This window comes from Ammospiza nelsoni, chromosome 32 (assembly GCF_027579445.1).
Source record: "Ammospiza nelsoni isolate bAmmNel1 chromosome 32, bAmmNel1.pri, whole genome shotgun sequence".
NCBI lineage: Eukaryota > Metazoa > Chordata > Aves > Passeriformes > Passerellidae > Ammospiza > Ammospiza nelsoni.
Window position 1 is genome coordinate 1,696,455 of NC_080664.1, and position 11,711 is coordinate 1,708,165.

Consider the following 11,711-nt stretch of genomic DNA (forward strand, 5'->3'; position numbering starts at 1 on the left):
CTGTGTCTTCTCAAGTTGTCTGGTGACTCCAGGATACCATGGGGATGATGTGGAAGGATTTCTCCTCCCTGGTTATTGGTCTGTCCTGTTCCTCTGGGACTTCCCATCCCTCTGCCCAGCCCTCACCTACCCGTGTGTCCCAGTGTCACGCTTTGTGTCTTCTCAAGTTGCCTGGTGACTCCAGGATGCTGTGGGGATGGTGTGGGAGAGTTTCTCCTCCCTGGTCATTGGGTTGTCCTCTTCCTCTGGGACTTCCCATCCCTCTGTCCATCCCTCATCACACTCCCTTCACCACAAACCCACCCATGGGTCACTCTCTGTGTCTTCTCGAGTTGCCCCAGAGTTGCCTGGTGACTCCAGGTTGCCATGGGGATGGTGTGGGAGGGTTTCTCCTCCTTGGTCATTGGGCTGTCCGGAATTGACAACTGTGGATGGAAAGTTCCCCTGGGACTTCCCATCCGTCTGTCCATCCCTCACAGCACTCCCCTCACCACCCATGTGTCCCAGGATCACTCTCTGTGCCTTCTTGAGTTGCCTGATGACTCCAGGATGCTGTGGGGATGGTGTGGGAAGGTTTCTCCAATTCCCCTGGGATTGACCTGCCTGTGTCCTTACAGAACCATGTACTGGTCAGACTGGGGCAATCACCCCAAGATCGAGACAGCTGCCATGGATGGGACTCTGCGGGAGACCCTGGTGCAGGACAACATCCAGTGGCCAACAGGTGAGGCAGACAGGTGACAGGAAGGGGGACAAAAGCCACAATGGGGACACATTCAACCCATTTCTGTTGGGGAGGGTTGTTCTGAGGGCTCAGAGCCCCATGGCAGAAGGGTGTAGGGCAAGTGGGGGTGCTGCTGTGTGGGTCAGCTGCTCAGGAGGGGCTTGAGGGCTCACTGAGGGCTGTGTCCCCCCAGGTCTGGCTGTGGATTACCACAATGAGAGGCTGTACTGGGCTGATGCCAAGCTCTCCGTCATCGGCAGCATCCGCCTCAACGGCACTGACCCCGTGGTGGCCATCGACAACAAGAAGGGTAAGGGGTGTTCCATGGGGGTCCCTGGCCTCAGAACCCACCCCAAATCCCCAAATCCCCAAATTCCTGCCTCCACATGTCTTCTGCTGGCTTCCCCAGGGCTGAGCCACCCGTTCAGCATCGACATCTTTGAGGACTACATCTACGGCGTCACCTATATCAACAACCGCATCTTCAAGATCCACAAATTTGGGAACAAGCCCGTCACCAACCTGACCTCCGGCCTCAACCACGCCACCGACGTGGTGCTCTACCACCAGTACAAGCAGCCAGAGGGTGGGTGAGGGCCTGGGACCCCCACCCTGCTCCTGGGGTGGTGGGGAGGTGCTAGGGGGTGATACCGGGTGTGAGGTGCCGGAGGGTGAGGGAGGTGTCGGCAGGGATTGGGAAGAGGGGACTCAGACCCCCAAGTTCTTACCCAAAGTGGGGGTGTCTGGGTGGGCAGAGCAGGGGGTTGGTGAGGTGGATTTGGGGAGTCCAACTGGCCAGGTGGTGACCTCAGGGCATGGATGGGACACCACAGAATTGTGGAGAGGAGTGTCCTAGAGGAGCAAGAAGAGCTGTGGGTCACCATGCTGTCACCACCCTGCTGTCCTCACCATCTGTGCCCTCTCCTCCTACACTGAGTTTGAGGGGACTCAGGCCCCCAAATTCCTGCCCAAAGTGAGGATGTCTGGGTGGGCAGAGCTGGGGGTTGGTGAAGTGGTTTTGGAGAGTCCAGCTGTCCAGGTGGCAACCTCAGGACCTCAGAGCATGGATGGGGCAGCACAGAGCTGTGGAGGAGAATGTCCTAGAGGAGCAAGAAGGGCTATGGGTCACCACCTCGCTGTCCTCACCATCTGTGCCCTTTCCTCCTGCAGTGACCAACCCTTGTGACCGTAAGAAGTGCGAGTGGCTCTGCCTGCTCAGCCCCAGTGGCCCCGTGTGCACCTGCCCCAATGGCAAACGCCTGGACAATGGCACCTGTGTGGTTGTCTCCTCGCCCACCGTGTCCCCTGTAGGTAGGTGACACCAGAGAAGGTGAGGATGAGGATGAGGAGGGAGGTTGGGTCCTGCCAGCACAGCCCTGCTCGCTTCCATCCCCTCCGTGCCTCTGTGCATCTATATTTATATTTTTATATTTATATTTAGGTATATTTAGGTATATTTATATCTATATCATCTATATCTATATTATCTATATCTTATTTGTATTTATATTTATTTATGTTTATATTTATGCCTATAAATTTATATCCATATTTATATCTGTATCTGTATATCTATATCTATGCCTTATTTATATTTATATTTATATTTATATTTATATTTATATTTATATTTATATTTATATTTATATTTATATTTATATTTATATTTATATTTATATTTATATTTATATTTATATTTAACCCCACCACACTACTTAAGAGAACTAATGCACCATCACTTTCTAACACAACACATATAACATTCACTTGAATATTCACCAAAAACCAAGCATAAAATTCACATTTTTTATATTTTTCACATTTTTCACCCCTCCCTGGCAGTGCCCACCACCGATACGTGTGACCTGGAGTGCCTGAATGGTGGCAGCTGCTTCCTGAATGCCCGCAAGCAGGCAAAGTGTCGATGCCAGCCCCACTACAGCGGGGACAGGTGCCAGATCAACCAGTGCTCAGGCTTCTGCCAGAACGGGGGCACCTGCGCTGCCTCCCCCTCAGGTGAGCCAGGGGGTCACGGATGGATGGACACACGGACAGACAGGTGGGGTGTTGGGGGAGATGGAACAGGAAAGCCTTGTAAATATGATTGAGTTTGAGAATATGGAAACTATAAGCGAGATGGAAATGAAAGCAAGTTTAGGTGAACCAGGCGGGATCACAGACGGACAGACACACAGACAGTCAGGGAAGATGAAACAGGAAAGCCTTATAAATATGATTGTCTGGCAAAAGATTTTGAGAATATGGAAAATGTAAGTGAGATTGAAGTGAAAGCAAGTGTAGGTGAGCCAGGTTGGATCACGGACAGACAGACGCACAGACAGACACACACACACACACACACACACACACACACAGAGGTGAGGATGTTGGTGAAGATGAAACAGAAAGCCTTATAAATAGGATTGCTTGGCAGAAGATTGTGAGAATATGGAAACTATGAGTGAGATTGAAGTGAAAGCAAGTTTAGGTGAGCTGGGAGGGTCACAGACAGACACACAGACAGACAGGTGAAGTGTTGGGGAGATGAAACAGGAAAGCCTCATAAATAGGATTGCCTGGCAAAAGATTTTGGGAATAGTTAGACTATAAGTCAGGTTGAAATGAAAGCAAGTTTAGGTGAACCAGGGGGGGTCACAGACAGACAGACACACGGACAGAGAGTTCAGAGACACAGGCAGAGAGGTGGGGATGTTAGGGAAGATCTGGCAAAAGATTTTGAGAATATGGAAACTATAAGCGAGATTGAAATGAAAGCAAGTTTAGGTGAGCCGGGGGGGATCACAGACAGACAGACACACAGACAGACACACAGACAGACAGGTGAAGTGTTGAGGAAGATGAAACAGGAAAGCCTTGCAAATATGATTGCCTGGCAAAAGATTTTGAGAATATGGAAAATATAAGCAAGATTGAAATGAAAGCAAGTTTATACTTGCTTGGCAGAAGGGGCCCAAAGAGGAGTTTTTAGGGTTTAAAATGTAACACAGTATGGTGATGTAATGATTCTTATAGGCTGTATGGAAATGCTGTAGGATTTGTATCTTGTACTAGATTGGTTAGTGAGAATCAGAATATTCAACACAGAAGAAGATTAATTGTATTGGAACGGGAACCTCGCTCTCTCATCCTCTTACTCTCTCCCCCTCTCATCCTCTCTACCCCTCTCTTCTCTCAGTCCTGCTCCGAGCTGTGGTTGGCAGCTCCAAACAGATCCCTGCACTTCAATAAACCCCAAATTCCACAACCAAAAGAAGATTTATAACGGGAACCTCGCTCTCTTAGCCTCTTTACCTCTCTCTCCCTCTCTCAGTCCTGCTCCAGCTGTGTCTGGCAGCTCCCAGCAGCTCCCTACACTTGGCCCTTTGCAATAAACCCGAAATTCCACGACCAGAAGATTTATTGTATTGTAATGGGAGCCTCACTCACTCTCTCATCCTCTTTGCCACTCTCTTTACCTCTCTCTTTACCCCTTTCTTCTCTTGGGGCTGCTCTGAGCTGTGCCTGGCAGCTCCCAGCAGCTCCCTGCACTTGTCCCTTTGCAATAAACCCCAAATTCCACACCCTGGCGTCAGAGATCTCTCGTGTCCGTCTGTCCTGACCCTCCTACAGAAGGAACTAACATGTTCTTTCTCCCCAGGAATGCCCACCTGCCGCTGCCCCACGGGTTTCACGGGCCCCAGGTGTAACCAGCAGGTGTGCTCGGGTTACTGCCAGCACAACGGCAGCTGCAGCGTCAACCAGGGCAACCAGCCCAGCTGCCGCTGCCCGCCCTCCTTCATCGGGGACCGCTGCCAGTACCGTGAGTGGCACTGCTGGGACACGGCTGGCACGGTGGGGGGCACGTCAGGGGGGTGGGTGGCACTCATTTGGGGACATCTGGGGACAGCACCGGGGCGCTGGGAGGGTGGGGGACACTCATTTGGGGACGTGTGGGGACGATTTGGGTGTTAAAAGGGTGGGTGTCACTCATTTGGGGACATCTGGGGACAGCACCAGGGCGCTGGGAGGATGGGGGACACTCGTTTGGGGACGTGTGGGGACGATTTGGGTGTTAAAAGGGTGGGTGTCACTCATTTGGGGATGTCTGGGGATAGCAGTGTTGGAAAGAGTGTTGGAAGGATGGGTGTTCCTTACCTGGGGACATCTGGGGACAGCAATTGGGATGTTAAAAGGATGGGTGTCACTCATTTGGGGATGTCTGGGGACAGCAATTGGGATGTTAAAAGGATGGGTGTCACTCATTTGGGGATGTCTGGGGACAGCAATGGGGACATTAAAAGGATGGGTGTCACTCATTTGGGGACGTCTGGGGACAGCAATGGGGACATTAAAAGGATGAGTGTCACTCATGTGGGGACAGCAGTGGGGATGTTGGGAGGATGAGTGTCACTCTTTGGGGATGTCTGGGGACAATAATGGGGGAGTTGGGAGGATGGGAGTCGCTCACCTGTCTGGGAATGTCTGGGGACATCGGGAGGGGGAGTTGGGAGGATGGGTGTCACTCATTTGGGGATGTCTGTGGACAATTTGGGTGTTAAAAGGATGAGTGTCACTCATTTGGGGATGTCTGGGGACAACAATAGGGGGTGTTGGGAGGATGGGTGTCCTTCATTTAGGGATGTCTAGGGCCAGAAATGGGGACATTAAAAGGATGGGTGTGCCTCACCTGTCTGGGGACAGTAGTGGAGGGTGTTGGGAAGATGGGTGTCACTCACCTGGGGGTGTCTGGGGACAATAATGGGGGAGTTGGGATGATGGGTGTCACTCATTTGGGGACACTGGGGGACAACAATGAGGACATTAAAAGGATGAGAGTCACATATCTGTGTGGGGACAGCAGTGGGGATGTTGGGAGGATGGGTGTCACTCACCTGGGGATGTCTGGGGACAACAATGGGGGCATTAAAAGGATGGGTGACACTCATTTGGGGACATCTGGGGACAGCAGTGTTGGAAGGGGTGTTGGAAGGATGGGTGTCACTCATCTGTGGATGTCTGGGGACAACAATGGGGCATTAAAAGGATGGGTGTCCCTCATTTGGGGACATCTGGGGACAACAGTAGGGGATGTTGGGAAGATGGGTGTCCCTCACCTGTCTGGGGACAGCAAGGGGGGGCATTAAAAGAATGGGTGTCACTCATTTGGAGATGTCTGGGGACAGTAATGGGGACGTTAAAAGGATGGGTGTCATTCATTTGGAGATGTCTGGGGACAGAAATGGGGGTATCAGGAGGATGGGTGTCCCTCACCTATCTGGGGGCAGCAGTGGGGGAGTTGGGAGGGTGGGTGTCACTCATTTGGGGACATCGGGGGACAGCAATGGGGGCATTAAGAGGATGGTGTCACTCATTTGGGGATGTGTGGGGACATAAATGGGGGCATCAGGAGGATGGGTGTCACTCAGGGATGTCTGGGGACCACAGTTGGGGATGTTAAAAGGATGGGTGTCCCTCATTTGGGGACATCTGGGGACAACAATTGGGATGTTAAAAGGATGGGTGTCCCTCATTTGGGGACATCTGGGGACAGCAATTGGGATGTTAAAAGGATGGGTGTCCCTCATTTGGGGACATCTGGGGACAGCAATTGGGATGTTAAAAGGATGGGTGTCCCTCATTTGGGGATGTGTGGGGACAGCAATTGGGATGTTAAAAGGATGGGTGTCACTCATTTGGGGATGTGTGGGGACAGCAGTGGGGTGTGTTGGGAGGATGGGTGTCACTCACCTGTCTGGGGACAGTAATGGGGGCATTAAAAGGGTGTGTGTCACTCATTGGGGGATCTCTGGGGACATCAGTGGGGACATTAAAAGGATGGTAGTCACCTGTCTGGGGACAGCAGTGGGGATGTTGGGAGGATGGGTGTCACTCGTTTGAGGGTGTCTAGGGACAATTTGGGTGTTAAAAGGGTGGGTGTCCCTCATTTGGGAATGTCTGGGAACATCAGTGTGGGATGAGAAGGATGGGTGTCCCTCACCTGGAGATGCCTGGGGTCAGACCTCTAGGGACAATGCCAGAGTGTTGAGCTGCCAACCCTCTTTTGTGTTTTTCCCACCCTCTATGTCCCCTCTGGTGACAACACCAAAGGATTGGGCTCCCATTTTCCTCTCATTTGTGGGAATCCCTGAGAGCAGCCCCCATGGGATTGGATTTCCAGCTCCCCCTCTTTGCTGGGATGCTCTGTGGGATTGGGGGGCTCCTCTGGAGGTGCTGCCCACCCTGACCCCCTTGTCCCCCCCAGGACAATGCTTTGATTACTGCGAGAACGACGGCGTGTGCCAGATGACAGCCAGCGGTGCCAAGCAGTGCCGCTGCCCCCCTCAGTTCGAGGGTGCCCAGTGCCAGGAGAACAAGTGCTCCCGCTGCCAGGAGGGCAAGTGCAGCATCAACAAGCAGAGTGGAGAGGTCTCCTGCATGTAGGTGTTGGGAATGTGGGGCTGGAGGGGGGAAAATGGGGTGGTGGGCACAGGGAAAAGCAGAAAAAAATTGGTAGGGATGGCCAGAGCTGGGTGGGTAACTCAGGGTGGATAAATCTGCGAGGATGAGGAGGAGGTGGATGTGTCTCAGTGTGTCCCCCAGAGCCCATTCTGGTGTCCCAGGGGTGGGATGAGCCCAGAGCTGAGTCCTGAGGGGCTGAGGGGGCACAGAACACCCGAGGGATGGCACAGAACACCCAGGGAGGGCACAGAACACGCAAGGAGGGCACAGAACACTCAGAGAGGAGCACAGAACACCCAGGGAGGGCACACAACACCCCAGGGAGGGCACAGAACACCCTGGGGGTGGCACAGAACACCCAGAGGAGGGCACAGAACACCCCAGGGATGGCACAGAACACCCAGAGGAGGGCACAGGGCATCTGGGGGTACCCATGGCGCTGACCCCCTGTGCCCCCCCCCAGCTGCCCCGATGGCAAGATCGCCCCGAGCTGCCTGACCTGTGACAATTTCTGCCTGCACGGCGGCACCTGCTCCATCAGCGACAAGAGCCAGCTGCCAGAGTGCCAGTAAGAGACGAGGGGGAGCTTTGAGGGGGGGTTCAGAGGGGCCGTGTGTCCCTCCGGACGTCACTGACGCCCCCCGATGTGTGTCCCCGCCCCGGCCCCACCCCAGCTGTCCCTCCCTCCCGCCCTGCATGGCCCTGCCCCGCTAACCCCGCTGCTCTCCCTGCTGCTCTCCCCCAGGTGCCCGGCGGGCAGGACGGGCCCGCGCTGCGAGGAGATGGTGCTGGGCGAGCAGCAGAGCGGCCGTGAGTGGGGGGCAATGGGGGGCACCCCCTTCCATGCCACACAACACTGAGGGGGGTTAATGGGGGATAGGATAAGTGGGGGGCACTGGGGGACACCCCCCTTCCATGCTATGCCACACACAGGGGGTTAATGGGGGATAGGAAAAGTGGGGGGCAATGGGGGACACCCCCCTTCCATGCTATGCCACACACAGGGGGTTAATGGGGGATAGGAAAAGTGGGGGGCAATGGGGGACACCCCCCTTCCATGCTATGCCACACACAGGGGGATTTTTGGGCTGGTTTTTGGGGGGCAGTTTGTTGATGGGCAGGTTAATTTGGGGGCAGTGTGTGACCCCTCCTTCCATCCCACACCACACCCAAGGGGTTTTTTGGGCACTTTTTTGGGGGGCAGGTTAATTTGGGGGCAGTATGTGACCCCCCTTTCACACCACACTGAGGGGTTTTTTGGGGGGGCAGGTTAATTTGGGGGCAGTGTGTGACCTCCCCTCCTTCCATCCCACACCACACACAGGGGGTTTAATGGGGGATAGGAAAAGTGGGGGGCACTGGGGGACACCCCCCGTCCATGCTATGCCACACACAGGGGCGTTTTGGGGCTGGTTTTTGGGGGGCAGGTTTAAGTGGGGGGCGCTGGGAGACACTCCCCTTTCCTTGCCACGCCAAACCCAGGGGGTTTTTTGGGCACTTTTTTGGGGGTCAGGTTAATTTGGGGGCACTGTGTGACCCCCCTTTCCATCCCACACAACACCCAGGGTTTTTTTGGGGGGGCACTGTGTGACCCCTCTTCCATCCCACGCCACACCCTGGGGGTTTGTTGGGCAGTTTTTTGGGGGGCAGATTAATGTGGGGGCACTGGATCACTCCCCTTCCATCCCACACCAAACCCCCGGGATTTGTCGGGCACTTTGTTGGGGGGCAGTGTATGACCCCCCCCCCCCCTCCATGCCATACCTAGGGCATTTTTGGAGGGGACAGGTTAATTTGGGGGCACTCTGTGACCCCTGTTTCCATCTCAAACCACACCCAGGCTTTTTTTTTTTTGGGCGTATTTTTGGGAGATAGGTTAATTTGGGGGCAGTGTGTGACCCCCCCTTCCATCCCACATCACACCCAGGTGGTTTATTGGGGGTCAGATTAATTGGGGGTGACCCCCAATGAATGGGGATGGGTGACCCCCCTTCCATGCCACACCACACTAAAGGGGTTTCTTGGCCAGTTTTTGGGGGACAGGTTAATTTGGGGTCAGTGGGTAACCCCTGTTTCCATTGCACGCCACACCCATCGGTTTTTTGGGGGGATATAGATTAATTTGAGGGCACTGTGTGACCCCATTTCCATCCCAAACCACACCCAGGAGTTTGTTGGGCAGTTTTTTGGGGGATATAAGTTAATTTAGGGGCAGTGGGTGACCCTCCTTCCATCCCACACCACACCCAGGGGTTTTTTTGGGGGGCAGGTTAATTTGGGGGCACTGTGTGACCCCCTTTCACTCCACACCACCCCCATGGGTTTTTTGGGGAATGTAGATTAATTTGGGGGCACTGTGTGACCCCCTTTCACTCCACACCACTCCCATGGGTTTTTTGGGGGATATAGATTAATTTGGGGGCACTGTGTGACCCCCTTTCACCCCACACCACAGCCATGGGTGTATTGCTGATCCCTGTTTACCCCTGAGCACCTCCTGCCGTCCATCCTGTGGTGAAAGGGGGGACAGTCCCACCCCAAGCTGCCCCCCATGTCCCCAGGCTCTGACTGTCCCGTGCCTTCCTCTCTCAGGAACCGCCTCCATCGTCATCCCCATCCTGCTGCTCCTCATCCTCCTCACCGTGGTGGCTTTTGTGTGGTACAAATGGAGAATTAAAGGGTGAGTGATGCCATGGACAGGGACAGGAGCTCCCCGAGGGTTTGGGGACACTCTGGGGGTGTCACTGACCTTGTGCCCCCTCCCCATCAGTGCCAAGGGCTTCCAGCACCAGAGGATGACCAACGGTGCCATGAACGTGGAGATTGGGAACCCCACGTACAAAATGTACGAGGGGGAGCCCGACGACGACGTGGGGGAGCTGCTGGATGCTGACTTTGCCCTGGACCCCGACAAGGTGAGGGGGGCTGGGGGGTCTGCAGGGTCCTGCCCAAAGTGCTGGGGTGGGGCTTTGAGGGGTCGCAAAGTCTTTGGGGACACTGAAGGATCTCAAAGGTTTTGGGTTCTCTGAGAGGTTGCAAAGGCTTTGAGGGATCACAAAGGTTTTGGGGCTGAGGGGCTCTGAGGGGTCTCAAAGGTTTTGGGGTCTCTGAGGGGTTTCAAAGGTTTTGGAGTTGGGGGGGCTCTGAGGGGTCTCAGATTTTGGGGCTGGGGGGCTCTGAGGGGTCTGGAAGGTTTTGGGGTTGGGGGGATTCTGAAGCTTCACAAAAGCTTTGGGTTGGGGGCTCTGAGGGGTCTCAAAGGTTGTGGGGTTTCTGAGGGGGCACAAAGGCTTTGGGGTCTCTAAAGTTACAAAGGTTTTGAGGTTGGGGGGGGTCTCAAAGGTTTTGGGGTCTCTGAGGGGGCTCAAGGGTTTGGAGTTGGGGGGCTCTGAGGGATCTCAGATTTTGGGGCTGGGGGACACTGGATGTTCACAAAGGTTTTGGGGCTGGGGAGCTGTGAAGGGTCACAGAGTTTTTGAGTTGGGGGATCAGAGGGGTCTCAGATTTTGGGGCTGGGGGGCTCTGAGGATTCTGAAAGGTTTTGGGGTCTCTGAGGGGTCACAAAGGTTTTGAGACCGGGGGGCTCTGAGGGATCTCAAAGCTGGGGGGCTCTGAGGGGTCTCAGATTTTGGGGCTGGGGGGCTCTGAGGGATCTCAAAGCCTTTGGAGTTAGAGAGATGTGAAGGGTCTCAAACGTTTTGGATTGGGGGGCTCTGAGGGATCTCAGATTTTAGGGCTGGGGGGCTCTGAGGGGCCACAAAGCTTTTGGGGCAGGCAGAGCTGCCCCATGTCCCTTGAGTAGGTCCCATCTACTGGGGGCTCTCACCGAGTGACCCCAGCATGGGGACCACCCCCAGAAATGGCATTGCTGGGCGGGGGGGGGGGGGGGGATGTTTGGATATCTGTGCCCCCTCCCACCTTTTCCCCCCCCCCCCTTTTTTTGCAGCCCACCAACTTCACCAACCCCGTGTACGCCACGCTCTACATGGGCGCCCACAACAGCCGCAACTCCCTGGCCAGCACGGACGAGAAACGGGAGCTGCTGGCCCGGGGGGGGGACGACGACCTGGCAGACCCCCTGGCATAGATGGGGGGGCACGAGGGGGCCGGGGGGGGGCCACGAGCCGCTGTATAAATGTACAAATGAAGGATTATTACTTTTCTATGTGAGCAGTATTATTACCTGTATATTTCCCCCCTCTCCCCCACCCCTGGTTTCAGGCCAGACCCGGCTTTTGTTTTGGTTTTTTTGTTTTTTTTTTTTTTTTTTTTGTTTTATTTGAAATTTCGTTACATTTGGTTTATTTGAAATCTCTTGACATTCCCCTTTTCCCCCTCTCCCCACCTCTCCCTCCTCAAACACATCGGGGCTGGGGGTTGGAGGGGGACACTTGGGGGTCATTGCTGGGGAGGGGGCACAGCTTGGGGGCAGGCACAGGAGGGTCCCACATGCTCCCAAACCCCCCCTAAGTGCAGAGCTCCCCTCCCCAGGGACCCCCATTTGATTCCCCCACCTCAATTTGCTGCT

General features: G+C 54.6%; 2 protein-coding genes across 5 annotated transcripts in view; one reads left to right on the forward strand and one right to left on the reverse strand.

Moving 5' to 3' along the window:
* LRP1 (LDL receptor related protein 1) overlaps positions 1–11,705 on the forward strand; it is a 123,042-nt gene extending 111,337 nt beyond the window's left edge. For all 4 annotated transcript variants that reach the window (XM_059491168.1, XM_059491171.1, XM_059491169.1 and 1 more), the window contains exons 78-89: positions 618–724; positions 918–1,034; positions 1,134–1,310; positions 1,895–2,035; positions 2,567–2,740; positions 4,383–4,544; positions 6,987–7,161; positions 7,647–7,751; positions 7,929–7,993; positions 9,776–9,863; positions 9,954–10,098; positions 11,130–11,705. In XM_059491168.1, the coding sequence (XP_059347151.1) occupies positions 618–724; positions 918–1,034; positions 1,134–1,310; positions 1,895–2,035; positions 2,567–2,740; positions 4,383–4,544; positions 6,987–7,161; positions 7,647–7,751; positions 7,929–7,993; positions 9,776–9,863; positions 9,954–10,098; positions 11,130–11,270 (1,597 nt within the window). In that variant the 3' untranslated portion in view covers positions 11,271–11,705. The remainder of the gene's footprint in view (positions 1–617; positions 725–917; positions 1,035–1,133; positions 1,311–1,894; positions 2,036–2,566; positions 2,741–4,382; positions 4,545–6,986; positions 7,162–7,646; positions 7,752–7,928; positions 7,994–9,775; positions 9,864–9,953; positions 10,099–11,129) is intronic.
* Positions 11,582–11,711, reverse strand: part of KIF5A (kinesin family member 5A) — a 22,103-nt gene continuing 21,973 nt past the window's right edge. Inside the window, exon 17 of the mRNA XM_059491152.1 lies at positions 11,582–11,587. Coding sequence (XP_059347135.1) covers positions 11,582–11,587 — 6 coding nt within the window. The remainder of the gene's footprint in view (positions 11,588–11,711) is intronic.